Below are 16,638 nucleotides of genomic sequence, written 5' to 3'. Positions count from 1 at the left end.
TCCATTCTTGTTTTTGTAGTGAGATCATTTCTTTACATTTTTGCAATCACACCCACCTGCCTAGAGAAGTAGATATGCCTCATCTTGCAAATAAGGGTCTTGAGCAGTAGGCAGAGCTAGGGTTGTAACAATACAATAAGATCACGGTACCATACTCATCATGCTGTGCAGGTCACGGTACAATTAAATATGTAGCACAATACATCTGAGAGCTACGTTGGATGATGTGTAATTAGATAAAATGATAATTGATGATTGATTATTTTGTAATCAGACAGGATGAGCATATATTTATACCAGCTATAAATTGCAGGTATTCATCATTCATGAACCACTTGGTGGACTGAAAGTAGCTATGTAGTGTTTAAAAATCATGTAACACAATACAGACCTCTAATTTGATATGATATGTTATGTAAAGGAAGTATCGCAATCCACGTATGGTGCCTAGTCAGAGTTAGAACCAGCAAGCTGTTTTTACAATCGCAGCCTAGCCTAGAGAGTTGGGGTCTAGTCAGATAATGTAATTGGTAGTGGAACAAGGGCCTGCTGTTCTTTACATCCCTGAAATATGATTTTTACAGACAAACACTAAAGATACACCTACATTAAAGAAACTCATGGTAATGATTATTATAACATTGATACAGTGGTGGTGTGTAGATCAGTCACTGTTTGAATCAATTGAATATAAGCCAGTGTATAGATTCACTTAAAAAAAAAAAAAACTGGGACCAGTACAAAGCTAGGGTAATTTATTTTAGGTTCATACAAAAACAAGAGTTAAAAAGTTTGGTTGCCTTAAGGCAAACAAAAAAGTATGTTTTGATTGCATTCAAACATTGTTTTAAAAGATGTGTTAATCTAAAATGCTCAACTTAGTAATTCTGTATAGTTAGGAAAGGGATAATATTTGGAGTTTAATGGGACAGATTACCCATTAAAATAGCTATCATACATTAGTAGATGGGACAATTCAGCTGTACTAAAACTTTTATTATGCAAGCTGTCTGAGTGGGGTGAAGTCATTTTGCATTTCTTTTTCTGTCCCAAAGCCTACTGAGGGCTGTTGTTGGAAGTGCCAGAAAGTTCAATAGATTACTAACTTTGCTTACTGTGCAGCCTGATCTAAGAAAGGGGATAGAAGGGTGTGCCCAGAAGCCACGTTCCAAAAAGGGCACGTTCACACTGGCTCAATTTCAAATCAGTTCCTGTGGTTCAGAACAGTGCATACATTTGTTTACTCACATCAGATGCAGAAGATTTAAATGTGTTGTAGTGCATTGTAGGTTATTTTCTTGTGTTCAAATAGAATTAGCTACCTTCTAAATCCTAGTTTGGATAAAGATTCAATTTTTTGTATTTATCTGAGGTGTACAAAAAATAATAAAACATCCACTTTAGACACTGCGGTACACTGAAGTAGATGAACACCACACCACTCACACCTACATACCCACTTTCATACAAACCCAGTGTGAACATGACCAGTCTTTAGTCTAATACTGTATAGTTATTGTTAATATATATCTCCGAACATTTTCTGATATCAAGCAGAACTGTTGCACATTTAAATTCTCTGTAAACCCTTCTAGAGCTTATGAGAGTTGAAAGTTTTTGTTGTGCACATCATTGTAATCCGTAGTTACCCTAAATGCATTTACAGTGTTAATAAAAACATAACAGAAAGTCATATGTATGCATTGCATTAATCAATAAACACTTTTCTCTTGACTTTTTGTTTTTTTGTGTCACAGTTTTGCAAAACATTAGAAAATATCACTCCTCTTATGTGCATAGCTAATTGATCCATTTTTAAGATGTGCTGAGGTGCTGATTTGATCACCGTAGAACCTGACCTTTAGAGCATTTTACAGTCCTGGGTAGCACTTATCTGTGTCGAAATAAACTTGATGAAAAAAGGGTCCTGCCCAAACTCCCAGCTGACTCAAAATTAGAACTCCCAAATTGTTCAGCTTTATGGGACACACTGCATGTGCTCGCTGTATTAGACTAATGTGATCTCTGGTTGTAAAAAAAAATATTCTGCTTTGAAGTTAGACTGACCAGCTGGTTATGATAGTTTTCAACTAGATAGATAGTCCAAAAGACTGTAATGCACCTTACATTTGTTTGAGAGAATACATTTACAACAGCAATGGAGTGGTTTCTATGTATTTACATTTTTTAAAAAAAATGTAGAATAAACTTAGCACAGCAAATTGGCCAGTGTTAAATAGATTCTGTAGGAGTCAAATCTAACACTTTTCCAGTGTATATACGACTCTACACTCCACAGTGTAAAACTTACCATTTAAAAAAATAGCACTTCCTTAGTGTAAAACATTTATCACTGTGGGAGTTAAATTTAGATCTCCCTCAGTGTATAGCACGCTGTATATAAACTATGCACACTTAATTAGCGTAAAATAAAAACACTTCGGAATTTGCCAAATATCATTTCACTGCCACAAAAATAAATATTTTAGCGAGCACGGGAATAATTGGAGACACACACCGAGCCTCACAGGTACTATCTATATGGTTTATTTAGGCAACCAACATCCAAAACAGTACCACCCGCACACTCATGCAGAAGACAATCTCCACCCCCACCCCGTCTCTCAAGGTGACGTTCACATATTACATAAAACAACAGAGGAAGGTTTCAACAGTTCCCTTTCAATTCGAATGACAACCATTACCGAATGGGAAGAGCCTCTCTGACCGTCAATCTCTGAGCAAATATACAAAAGCTGCCCTATCGGGGTCCTGCTGTGAGGGGGAAGTCCTTCCCACCTCCTGTTGAAGAGGGACGTCCTCACAGTAGCACATAGCCATTTTCTCTCTCATCTCTCTGAGACAGGTCATAGATTGCTTTTGCTTTTGCGTACTAAATTTGGCTTATTTGTTTGGTTTTCCAATTAAATTTCAAATCAAATCCACGGTAATCACGCTCTCAAGCACTGGTAAATTGGCTCTCTCTATATTCTGGTGTCAGTTTTCTGGCTAGAGTTGGTTTCGACCCCTCTTCAAGGATTAGCGAGCAGCCATTACTCTTTCATTACACAAGGCTTCATGTAGTTGATACACTGTGTGAGAGCTGTTGTGGTGCTATAAGGAGACCTCGCGAGCTCGTGGCATCGTTCTCTACATCGATGTAATCGGTCACAGCGACCAAAAAAAAAAAAAAAAAAAGGGCTCGGGCCTAGAGCCCCCTTTCAATCCTCGGGCTTTCCTAGCCCTCGGCGACCACGCGATTGAATTGGCTGCACACCCCAGCATCGACCACGATTTTTCCCATCGAACGGAGGTTGAAAGAAACAGCGACTACCCTGTCCCGACTGACTCGGCACCAGTGTAAACATCTTCAGCGCCGCCTACAGCTCGGCCCTGACAGATCCTATCATCGGCACCGACCTTGGAACAGATCGACTCGGGGCTCAGCAAACCAAGCTGGAGACCCTATTAAAATTTCAGGGCAGCCGTAGCCCCCACAGTCTCGTTCTCCATCCCCACTGCCTAGACCCCCTAGCCCAGACGAGCTGTCCTTCACGGCGTACAGGTCAGACGTGTCGGACCCAGCCACCTCTGTCAGGCAGGCCACAGTGGGGAGCACCCTGCCGCCTTTGCCACACGTGTCCAAGAAGGGGGCATTGGACGCTGCAGCCACGGACGTCCCATTGTCGGCAGAACAGGAGGGAAAGGGGAACCTCTTCCTCCAGCAGAGAGGGCACCCACAGCACACCCTCCCCTTATGCCAGGACTTCCTGGATTTGGTGCGCTCCTCCTGGGGCAACCCAGCATCTGCACCCTCAACCTCCGGAACAGCAGAGTCTCTGCTGCACACTGCAGGAGCCCAAGAAGGGGGCCTAGGCGCATTCCCCACCATCGGGGACACGGTCACGGTGCAAGGTTCCACCTTCACCAAAGGGGATAAAGACCCAACCTGCCCGTCAAAGCCTTGCAGAACAACGGAAACGATGCTGAAGAAGGCATACTGCAGCGCTGTCCATGCGAGCAGCATGGACAGCGCTGAAGAAGGCATACTGCAGCGCTGTCCATGCGAGCAGCAAATGCCATGGCCATACTGGTACTCTACTACAGCCAGTTGGTGGAGAGGCTGCAGGACAGAGCCACGGAGCTAGACAGGCAATGGCTGACCTAATAGTGGAGTTAGGTCAGGCATCAGGGATGTCGCTGGCGGCGATGGTGGCCGCTTGCCGGCATTTGTGGCTGACGCAAGCCAAGGTCATAAAGACCAAGAAGATGGCGCTGCTGGATGCCCCCATTACACTGGGGCAGACTTTCGGGCGAACATTGTTGTGAGCCGTGAAAGGTCCTGCAAGGCCACGGAGGTCGCCTCAAAGTTCTCGTGCCTTCTGGCTTACAGTCAGCAGCCAAGGTGACATGCACAGCCTGCTGGGGTAAAAGGGTCTGAACACTGCCCTCCACCCCAGAATAGACAAGCAGGCAGAGGCAGAGGCAGGGGCAGGGCCAGCGGCAGGGGACCACCGCAGGCCAGGGGTAACCGGTTCTCCGGCTGGAGAAAGACCCTCCCCCTCCCAAGCCAAAGGGAGACTGCCCCTGAAGGGCCCCGGCTGCCACCAAATCCCCCCACAACCGGACAGACCAAAGGCAATGACCCATGGCAAGGCTGCACCCAGGAATCCTGGGTGCTATCGACTATGAGACACGGATACGCTCTACAATTCGGCATAGGTCCGCCACCCTTCAAGGGTGTGCTCCTCACCACCGTTGAACCAGCGAGGGTGATACTCCTTCAACAGGAGATCGCCAATCTTCAAAGGAAGAACGCTGAATGCTTGGTAAGTCCAAGCGATGTCCTCAGCGGCTTTTACTCCAGGTACTTCCTGGTGCCCAAAAGGGACGGCAGTTTCAGACTAATTATGGACCTCAAGGTCCTCAACTTGTTCCTCAAACAGAGGAAGTTCAACATGTTGACAGCACGGAGTATCCTCCAGTCCATCTGACTGGGCGACTGGTTCACATCGATCGACCTGCAAGACGCCTAGTTTCACATCCCAATACGTCTCGCGCATAGAAAGTATCTGCACTTCGCCTTTCAAGGCATCGTGTATGAATTCTGCGTGCTGCCATTTGGCCTCTCGCTGGCACCCCGCACATTTTCAAAGTGCATGGATGCAGCACTGACTCCGCTCAGGCTGTGGGGAATTCGGATCCTAAACTATCTGGACAACTGGTTGGTTTGCGCGCAGTCAAAAGCATGCGCAGAGGTGCAAACACAAAACATGTCATAGATCATGTGGCGAAGTTAGGGCTCTCAATACATCAACAGAAGAGTAACTTTGTACCGTCTCAGTCCATAGTGTTCCTGGGGATCAAACTGAACTCTGTGAGCATGCTTGCCTCACTGTTGGAAGACAGGATTCGGTTGTTGGGGACCACACTCTCCCTATTCAGAGAGGACGCTCTCCTACAGGTCAAACTATATCAAAGGTTGTTGGGGCTGATGGCAGCCGCCTCGAGAATCCTTCCACTAGGGCTGCTGAGAATGCAAGCCTGGCTGAATATGCTCAAGGTGCACCCAGTCCGAGATCGGTACCGGCTAGTGCGAGTGTCCAGACAATGCCAGAAGACACTGGAGTGGTAGCTCCGTCTCGGCAATCTGTGCCTCGGATCTCCCCTTGGATCCCCTCACAGAAGGGAAGTGATCACTACAGACGCCTCCAGTCTGGGCTGGGGAGTAGTCTGGAATGGGAGAGGAATAAGAGGTCAGTGAAAGGGACATTGACAGCAAGCGCACATAAATGCACAAGAGCTGCAAGCAGTGAGTCTGGCATTATTACATTTTTGCCAGCAATTAGCGCACAAACATGTGCTGGTCCAGACAGACAACACCACAGTGGTAGCCTACATAAATCACAAAGGCGGCCTGTGCTCACTGGGCCTTCACCATGCAACGCACAGACTCTTGTCCTGGACGCACAGAAACTTGCGTTCCATCAGGGCAGTTCACCTCCCCGGTGTGGACAACAAGACAGCAGACCTCCTGTCCAGAGGAGCTCCAGACAGCTTGAGGTGAAACAGATTTGGGAGAGGTTTCGACCGGCATGAGTCGATCTCTTTGCCACAGCCGAGTCCACTCATTGCCCCCTATGGTTCTCCATGGAGAGAGATGGGGGCCCACTGGGAGTAGACGCGCTAGCTCACCCCTGGCCACAGGGGCTTTTGTATGCATTCTCTCCACTACCGTTAATACCCCTGACACTAGAGAGGATCAGAGTGGAGAGAGCACAGGTTCTGCTCGTTGCACCCAGATGGACGAGATGCCCCTGGTTTGCTCTCAGGCCCTATCGAAGCAATATCTAGCGCACTGGGTGACAGATGCGATACGCTTGGCGTATGAACAGATGGACTTCCCATTACCGGGGGACATTACGGCCCATTCTATCAACGGCCAGGCAGCTTCGTGGGCTTTCCTTCATGGAGCCTCCTTAGATGAGTTATGCAATGCTGTTACATGGACAAGTAGTCAGACATTTGTATGTTTTTACCACCTTGATGTGCCAAACCGAGCGAGACCCTCTCTGGGCTCTAGGGTGTTGCAGGTGGCACGCCCTTAGGCGTCATGTGGGCTGTGTGGCTATCGCCGTGGGGCTGTACTGTCAGTAATCTGGAGCCACGGCAGCTTTGGTACAGCTTCCCATTCAGTAATGGTTGTCATTGGAACTGAAAGGGAACGTTAAGTTATTACCATAACCCTGGTTCCCTGAAAAGCGAATGACAACCATTACCTTTTGAGGTCGCGTCCCCAGATGACCTCTGTTTTCGAAAGAAAATTGTGATGTGCTACTGTGACAACCTCCCTCTTCAACAGGAGGTGGGAGGGACTTCCCCCTCACAGTAAGGCCCTGATAGGGCATCTTTTGTATATTTGCTCAGAGACTGACAGTCAGAGAGGCTATTTCCATTCGGTAATGGTTGTCATTCTCTTTTCAGGGAACCAGGGTTATGGTAATAACCTAACGTCACAGTGTATGGCAAAATAACTACTACTAGCATTTACAATAATCACAACATTTATAACAACAACAATAACAATGCTATTTCGCTTACTCTATTTCGACCCCCAGCGTCCTCTCCTGCTCGCCAACATATTGTTAATGAGCAGCGTGCCCGTTACAATATATTACACTATGTAACACATTTTTTGTTCCTGGGTAGTAAGTGTTATTTCCTAATTGCTTGTGCCTCAAAAGTATAGAAAATGGCTATTATTCCCAACAAACTTTGCTTTTGTGACCAGGACAGTGATATTTCAAAATATCACTATTTCCAATGGGAAAACGGGCAAATCTGTGTCTTTTAAAGTCAGAAAAAAACAACATATGAATTATATTTATACTACAGCAATACAAAAATGACTACAAAAGATTTAGAGGTGAGTAGTTTTTCGAGATTTATAAGTTTACAGTATAATCGTAAATCTCGAAAAACTACTCACTTCTAAATCTATAAATACATGTTAATTTGGATTCATATGTTGTTTTTTTCTGACTTTATGTGAACGAAAAGACACACATTTGCCCGTTTTCCCATTGAAAATAGTGATATTTTGAAATATCACTGTCCTGGTCACAAAAGCAAAGTCTGTGGGGAATAATAGCCATTTTCTATACTTTTGAGGCATAAGCAATTAGGAAATAACACTTACTACCCAGAAACAACAAAAAAAAAAAAAAAACAAAAAAAAATTGTTACACGGTGTTATTACTCTGGATTAGTGTACTTAATTTTACACTGTGAAATATACCTTCGTTAAAATATGAAACAACACCGCGTGGTGTCAAAATGAAAATGTAACACCTAAAAGCTACAGTAACGGTAAATACTGCGATTTCAACACTGGCCAATTTGTTGTGTTGTTTGTTTGTTACTTGTTTGATCGATTGTCATCAGTTTTCATTCACTGCATATGTATTGCCCACAGAACACAACATATTAATCCAGTGCTAATGTTTCTTGAATAATAATAATAATAATAATAATAATAATAAATAATAATAATAATAATAATAATAATAATAATAAAAAAATAAATAATAATAAGTGGCCAGTTTTCAAAATAATTCTCAAAGAATTGTTTTGGGTGTTTACGGCAGATGCATGGTGTGTTCGTTTTTACTTGTGTGTTGATGTGAAAGGATTACATTAAAATTCGTACGCCTGTAAACCATTCCCCCTTCCTCACTGAGAACTGCGTCCCGACGAGCCGAAGAATGAATCGTGGCTGAGAAGTGTTTCAGACAGAGGAAATTGAGCAGAGCACAACAGGGCAGGCGGCCAGTAGGAGGTGAACTGTGGGGTTTAGCGGTACCTGGGAATAGCGGAAAGGAATTGTTTTCAGAAGTTTGTAACGGAATAATTTTATTTATAAAATATGAGATAGAAATATTATTCAGTCATGAATCTGAGGGGGCTATTCCAGGACTTCAACCCAAGGTGAATCAAATTAATGTTATTGTGTGTTTTCGTCTGTTGGAATGAAGGCCCAGTGTGTATTCGTGAATTCAACAAAGCAGTTTACTTAATTTAAGTGGCACGTATATTTTGCGTATTTGTTAAATAAGTGCGTGTGTTTGTGTTTTTAACATTTTTTGCTTGAAAGCTTAGACAGAGTGGTGTGGAGCTGTGTGCAGTAAGCCTCGGACTAAAATTGGAAGTGGATCCCAAAGAATGTGTTAGGAATGTGGGTAGCGAATCAGTGTTGTGCGTGAGTTAAGCATGTTTTCACATAACGAATCTTCCGCTTGCTATCTAACATCGGTATGCAGATATTTTCAATAAATTGTAAGTGGACATGTCTTAATAGAAAACATTTTACATATCGGGTGTATTAAACAGTGTTTTTTAAAGATATAGTTGTAATGTCGTTGTTTTGTTATGAATGTCAGAGGAAAATACAATTAACTTTACTTATTTAGACTATTTATAAACATTTGATTCAGACCACAGAATGAATTGGTGTATTTACTAATTTTGATGCGTGATCCGTTGCAGGGAATTGCACGAACAAGCGCAATGCAACAGTACACAGACCCCGCAGAGCTATTCTGCGGGTGCCATCGTAGACCGATAAAACAACCTTTCTGTGTTTTGAGAGTTCAGTGACCTGCGGATATTGGTGGTCATGTTTGACGTACATTCCTGTTTTTTTTTTTTTTTTTAATTCCATTAACATTCCTATATTTTATATTTTAGAGATATCATTATGATTGTTCAATTGCTTTTATCTTGAAGCCAATTGAATGGACTAATAGTGACTAATTACAAATTTTATCAGCATGTGTTGGAATTGATTAAAGGGAATGGAAATTGGAATTGAAAAACAGGAATTGACCCTCACTGTGCTGGCGGTGTTTTTTACATTACTGGGTTATCACCCCCTAAAGTACAGAACGGACGCTGTTTAGATTAGTCATTTATTTATTAACTGTACCATAACAAAAATGCTTTGGTTGTCCTTTTTTGATGAAAGTTAAGGATAAATCAGTAATACCCTTTGAATAAAAATACAAATAACTGCAAATGTTTTTAAACACTTACAATTAAATTACTGTATTGAAATCTGCAGCTGCTATCAGCATGCATTTTATTCTAATAGCTGGGTTTGGATTATTGATCAATTCTGTAGATTATGTGAGAGTAACATATTTTTAAATGACAGATGTTGGGGAAACGGTGTGTTAAATACTCTGGACTGTGAATTTGTAAATCCTTACTCCCATTCCTGTTGTATTTATGGTGTTTAGTTTTTGTATTTCATGTATATTAATTCTATTGAATGGGTGTGTTTTGTTTCAGTAAATTCCTCATCTATGCCTCCCTGCTCCTGTTCTCAGTCCTTCTCTCACTGCGCTTGGATGGCATTATCCATTGGAGTTACTGGGCAGTCTTTGCCCCCATCTGGTTGTGGAAGCTGATGGTGGTTGTTGGAGCCTCAGTAGGGACTGGTGTGTGGGCTCGCAACCCTCAGTACAGGTAAGGAGATGCTGCTGTAAACAGGGTTCATACAGGTGCTTCAAAGCCATCAAATCCAGTTCTGGGAAACTATGGTCATTTTGTTTTCTCTAATAGGATGTGATTTATTTATTTGATTGTCATACAGATTAATCTTAGATTTGTTCTGTCAGCTGGTTAGTGTTGTGTAGTTTTACATTGACGTATGTCCTGGGTTTCAGTCATTTTCAGTCAATATATCCAGAATAAGCGGCTGTCCCCAATAAAGGAGAGGCAGTTGAGACGACCGTAGTCACACTTTTGATGCTTAATGAAAAGAAAAAGAATGAAATCACATTACGATTAAATGTTAAATACATCATTTTAAAATAAGTCAATGTTTTTTTTATTCCTAAACAAAATGAATCGCACCTGTGATGTTGACACCCCAACTTACCTTGCAACAGCAGCCTGAGAAACCACAGGAGGCTTCTTCAAGAGTTCAACATGGTTTATGCAAGTCGTAGGGTAATCACGTACTCCTTGCACTCTGCTACGCGACCTGTCTTGCTCTGAAAAGCGATCTCCATTCATCATTTGAAAATACTGTATCCCAATTAAACAACATAAATAGCACTGGGAATAACTGTTTCCCAGAATTGTGTCCTATTTAAGCAGCAGTCCCAATTTTAATATCTCGATTAGGCTGTGCCGACTGTAATAATAAGATCTTTCCTTAAGTTTAACAAAGCATATCCCAGATAACTCCCAACTACACCCTTCTCCTTGAAAAAGGTCCTGGAAATGATCACGTGAGACTCAATTGTTCTCGATTTTAATGTTTGTAAAATCATTGTCATTTGACATAACACCCAACAGGTAGCACTCTACCACCATTTTACAGTGACAATCCTGGTAATTTCAGATAACTCAACAAATACTTTTTTAAACAGAGGACTAGGTGAGTTTCCAACTCTGTGCAAGACTTTTTTCACAATTGTTTTAGGTCATTGCTTTTTATTTATCTTTGATGATTTATTTTCTTCTGTCTTCACCCAGGGCTGAAGGTGAAACGTGTGTGGAGTTCAAGGCCATGCTGATCGCAGTAGGGATTCACCTGCTGCTTCTATTGTTTGAAGTCCTGGTGTGTGACAGAATTGAGCGAGGAAACCATTTTTGGCTCCTGGTCTTCATGCCCCTGTTCTTCGTGTCGCCAGTGTCTGTGGCTGCCTGCGTCTGGGGGTTCAGACACGACCGCTCCCTGGAGGTTAGTACAGTATTGCGGTCGTGAAACGTTTTTGATTTCTGATGTTAAAGATTAAAGTCTATGGCTTCCTATTTGGTTCATATACATCTTTATTGTGTTCTTTAGTTTGATAATTAATATTGAGCAAGAATAGTTAACCCTTTTGTGGGATTAATTTGATAAAGCTGCCAGTGCACTGTCGATGCCTTGTATCTCCCAGGTAGTGACTGAATATTTGGAGGATTAAATAGTCTGCAAGCTGAATGTGTAGTGATGTTGAGAGGAGTACATAGCTGTATTCTGTGATTCTTTCAGGCAAAATACATTAATGGTGTCCAGTAAAAATTAACTGTTTCACAGTACAAATCCACTTGCATCTGTTATTCAAGTCTAACGTTTTTTTAACCACATATGTCCGCATGTCAAGTGTACAAACTGCAGAAATGCCAGTTCCCTTTATTTTTTTGGCTTTATTTTGTTGTTGGTAGTGCCAGTCTGTCTCAGAATCCTTAGCATGAATGGCTAAGGGGTTTGGACTGTGCTGAACCAGTTTAATTACACCCTGACTGCTTTTCTTTCTTCAGCTGGAAATCCTGTGCTCTGTAAATATCCTTCAGTTCATATTTATTGCCCTGCGACTGGACAAGATCATCAGCTGGCCCTGGCTGGTAAGAGATACTCTGAAACTGTTAAACGCTGTACATTTTTATTTTGAATTTCCAACACACATTTTCATGTTGATTGTGAAAATATTATAAGGATTAATAGTTTTCTGGTTATTACATTTTTGAGTAAGTAAGCCTTCTTTGTTAATTTTTGTTCAGATTTTTGGTTGACTTCAGACTGTTTGTTTGTTTTGTTTAAGAACCCTGTCTGCAAGTAACTGTATTGTCTCTTTATCAATGTCTAGGTTGTTTGCGTCCCTCTCTGGATTCTGATGTCATTCCTTTGCCTGGTTGTTCTGTATTACATTGTTTGGTCTGTACTGTTCCTGCGCTCAATGGATGTGATTGCGGAGCAGAGAAGAACTCATATAACCATGGCAATAAGCTGGATGACCATTGTTGTGCCGTTGCTAACATTCGAGGTATAGTCCCTTTTTTAAAAAAAAAAAAAAAAAAAAAAAAAGAAAGAGAAACCCAAGGCAAAAAATTGATTTGAGTTGTTTTGGGGAGTATCAGTAACTTATTATTTTTTTTGTTGTAGATTCTGTTGGTTCATAAATTGGATGGTCACAACAAGTTCCCGTATGTCCCAGTTTTCATTCCTTTGTGGCTATCTCTTATAACTCTGATGGCAACAACGTTTGGTCAGAAGGGGGGAAATCACTGTAAGTATCGTGGGAAAGAAGCCCAGTGGCTTTAGAGTCCTCAAGAGTATTTTTTATAAATGATGCAGCTTTAATAATAACCCAATCCAAACTAACAAGAACCTCCCTCTCCCTCCTCAGTGTAGTGGTGTGAAATTTATAAATTGAGACCGGCCATTACTTGGCGTTTGGTTAGCCTGTACTGTATACTTGTTTAAGTATATTAAAATATACTTTTACACTTGTTTGAAAAATTGTTCAGAAGTACACTGTAGAGGATAGATATTGCAGGCTGACATACAGTGGAATGATCCATCTAAAAGGGACATTTTCAGTTTAACAAATCATTGTTATTATCTTTCATATTAAAAATATTTGTCAAGGTCTGGAATAACAACTCCTGTAGAATGCATCATTGTTTACTACTAGATTCCTATTGGGGCATAACTTAACCACTCCTGTTTAATAATAAACTTCTAATGATCTTGTCCTCAGGGTGGTTCGGTATCCGCAAGGACTTCTGCCAGTTCCTGCTGGAAATCTTCCCTTTCCTCCGGGAGTATGGAAACATCTCCTACGACCTTCATCACGAAGACACTGAGGAGTCTGAGGACACTCCTACACCAGAGGCCCCTAAAATCGCACCAATGTTCCGCAAGAAGACTGGAGTTGTCATCACCCAGAGTCCAGGCAAATACTTTGTACCACCTGCCAAGCTTTGCATTGACATGCCTGACTAACGGCTGCTTCAGTCAGAAGATTGGAGAAATGAAGTGAGAGTTACATTCCCTTTGGACTGTAATCAAAGAGGTTTTCTGTGTTTTTGGAATTGCTCTTCACTAGAACTTGGGAGCCGTTGGCTAAACAGACATTTTGTTCTCTTTTAAAGGAGTTTTTTTTAATATTTATTTTTACATTTATTTTTTTCTGTCATGTACTCATCCAACACGTAATGGAAAATGAAAACCTTCTTCTTTACTTGTCTTTGTATGGCAAGTATAAGGGTATTAGCTTTGTGGTCCAGGATTAAAACCATATCCAAAAGTGAAATTGGTTTTTGGGAAGGAAAGGTTGATTTGGAACCAGTAGAACTGTGGTAAGACTTAATGAAAGACTGTCAGTAAGTGGGTTTTGAAGCAGTGTGATGTAAGATTCAAATGTCTTTCCTTTAGTTTCTACCTGTAATTGTTTAAAACCAGACATATTTTCAATTTTTCTTGTGGTCTTTACTAAAACTGCTGAACTTTTAGTATCTTAAAAATCCAGTGCAGTTTTGCACATGAGTAAGTGTCCTTCTGATAATGGAGAAAAATCAATTCTTAGATTCTCTGTTATCCCAATTGCTGAGAAAGTTCCCTGTTTGTTGAAAGAACAGGGTTTACAGAAAAGCTTAATTTATTAAACAGAGTGGGCTAAGAGGAGTTGAGTTACTGGTAGAATACATGTTAAACCTTTGAGACAGTCCAGCCTATGGTCTTTTTAAGATCACTACCAATAAATGAATAACTACAAAATAAGACCACAATTTTTGAAATTGCCTTTAACTAATATGGATTGAGTAACTTTTCCACAGTGGAACATATACTGTAAGCCCAAATTATTAAACATCATACTAACCGATTTTAGTTTGAAAAAAAAAAATGAATTCAAAGGTTTTTGGGCAGGAGACTACTGTCTTGTTTGTGTGATTACAAAACAAAAAATGCATTACATGAATCATGTACAGTTTCATAATACACAACATAATCAATCTTAAGTGAAATTTGTGAGTCTGTAATTCCGATCACAATACAATACATAATAGAGGTAGTGCACATATCGTTTGGTTTGGTGAAGCTGGGTCTCTAAACATTGTGGATTGTGTAAAAGTATTGAAATTGGAAGGAGACCATTCTGCATGATTATAAAATAAGAGAGAAGGTAGGACTCAGCAGATTCTTTGTTTTACTAACTTCTGACTGAAGCACCCATTAGTCAGGCAGGTCTTGTTTTACTAATTTCAAATGGTGTACTGAGTCTCCAATTTAAAAACATACAAGGTCTTGGGAGAATAGTAGTCCATGGTGCTTGTATTTCTCTGTTGCTGTAAAACTGTCTTAGGTCTCTTGGCATAACCATATAATCCTTAGTGTGTGCTTTGAATTGGCTTGTTGCTGTGATATTTTAAGATCTTTTCAGACTGCAGTAGTTTTATTTTTGATAGGCAAGTTGCTTCTGAACAGATCATACAATTGAAAACAATCTGTTGGTGAGATTAACAAAGTGTATATGCACAACTACAAAGTTATTTTAAAACCCTGTTAATTTTTTTAATAGAAAAGGCACTACATTATGCATTTTGTCTTATTTATACAGTGTTTATTTTACTGTTTTTTTTTCTTTCTGTCCTTCATCAACTCACCAAACAGCTGTACAGTCTTCTGCTTATACATATGTGCTTGTGAATAAGGACCTGCACAGAATCAATTCCCATAACACATAAAGGCTAAAACTTAATACCTGGGCACCATCTACCCTGTTTAATATGTGATGTATTAAGAATTTCAATTTTTTTCTTAAAACAGATTAAAGTATCGATTAGAATTTTGCAATCATGAATTAAAAACAGTTGAGGGTGTGTGTCTTTAAAGGGGCCAGCACTAAAATGTAACTACTAGCAGGTACTAATAGTGCCATGGTTTTGTGGACCAGTAATGTTAATTGATGTTAAACCTTTACAATCTGGAGCATTTATATTGTAAAACAATTATATATTATGTAAAAGTAGTATTACAAAATGTGTGTGTGATAGATATAGCTAGAGAGAGGTATTTTTTTCTGTGTAGGTCAAAATATGCTGTGCATTTTTAAGCTTTATATATTTAACATTTTGTGATTGATGTACAGAAAGAGCTTTCTCAGCGGGTCTGAGAGGATTGAGAATGAGCGAGTACCACTGCTGATGTTAGAGGACCAATTTATTTTGTGCATTTCCATTTTGGAAATTAGTTTATGTACTACCTGTGTTCTAAAAAAATAAACTCTGTTGTAATATTGATGGTTAAACTTGTCTGTTTTAAAGTAGATTGGAAAGCACAGCCAAAAAACCCCACAGTACTGTGTGTATTATGAAGTATAAGCACCTGGATCTCCCATGGCCATTTCTCAGTTCTAGTTTCAATAACAGGAAATCACAGCACAAACATGCCCATGTGAAAGGATATTCTTAATACAAAACCTTTCGAAAGCTACAAGAAAGGTAATGTTGGAGACATTTCCTATTTATTACCGCAATCTCAACTTGCCAACGCCACTTTCCTGCATAAATACAGTCGAATGTCGGTTGAAATGACAACATGCTCCAAAATGTTTGTTCTTTATTCCTCTCAGCTTGTGCAATGTACATGCTTAATAAAAGCAGTTTCATTTTACTATTTTGTAGTACACTGAAGAAGTCTACTTGATTTAGTTTCACACTGCTGGTTTCACAGACCCTCATTAGCACTAGTATTAGACTACCTAAATTAACATGAGGGACAGTAGTCTCCATGTATAATAGCACCTCCTAAGAGAACACTTCACCTAAGAGAACACCCTTGTGGTGAAACTGATTTTTCCCATTGTAAATCCTCCGGCTAAAGCAGTGGTGCATAACTCAGGTTATGGAGGGCTGGTATCATTCCTGGTTTTTGTTCTCACCATACCCTAAATTAGTTAATTGCACCAATTAAGATTCTAATAAGGTCCAATAAAGTACTTTAGTATGCAGCTGGAATAAAAATCAGCAGGGACACCGATCCTCCGGGACCAAGTTGTGCACCACTGGGCTAAGGGAACAGGAACTTTGCTTAAAAGAACACCCTTTTTGGCATCGCTAGCAATTTGTTCACAACTGATACAGTACTGTTTTGTAACCTGATAACTCATCATCAAACCTAAATTCAAATGGTTTATTCAATCTTTTCAAATGTGACTTGTCATGGCAAGAGTGTCTTGAGGCACACTGGTTTATTCAATCTTCCCAGAACCTCATCGCTATAAAATCGAATGTAAATAAACGTCAAAACATGCCGCTGTTTCTCTTGCTACAAAAAATAAGAAATTGTTGGAGCTCCCGAAA

The 16,638-nt window shown here is 40.6% G+C and overlaps 1 protein-coding gene across 1 annotated transcript; it reads left to right on the top strand.

Annotated features, from left to right (window-relative positions):
• The first annotated feature begins 8,298 nt into the window (after nucleotides 1–8,298).
• On the top strand, nucleotides 8,299–15,949 carry LOC121318662 (transmembrane protein 185A). The gene is made up of 7 exons (XM_041255578.1): nucleotides 8,299–8,487; nucleotides 9,850–10,026; nucleotides 11,044–11,251; nucleotides 11,815–11,898; nucleotides 12,141–12,317; nucleotides 12,437–12,560; nucleotides 13,035–15,949. The coding sequence occupies exons 1-7, from the start codon at nucleotides 8,450–8,452 to the stop codon at nucleotides 13,277–13,279; spliced, it is 1,053 nt and encodes a 350-aa protein (XP_041111512.1). The 5' UTR covers nucleotides 8,299–8,449; the 3' UTR covers nucleotides 13,280–15,949.
• Nucleotides 15,950–16,638: the final 689 nt, after the last annotated feature.

Source organism: Polyodon spathula, chromosome 7 (assembly GCF_017654505.1).
Source record: "Polyodon spathula isolate WHYD16114869_AA chromosome 7, ASM1765450v1, whole genome shotgun sequence".
Classification (NCBI taxonomy): domain Eukaryota; kingdom Metazoa; phylum Chordata; class Actinopteri; order Acipenseriformes; family Polyodontidae; genus Polyodon; species Polyodon spathula.
Note: the sequence above shows the minus strand (reverse complement) of the source record. Positions and strands in the feature narration are given on the sequence as shown.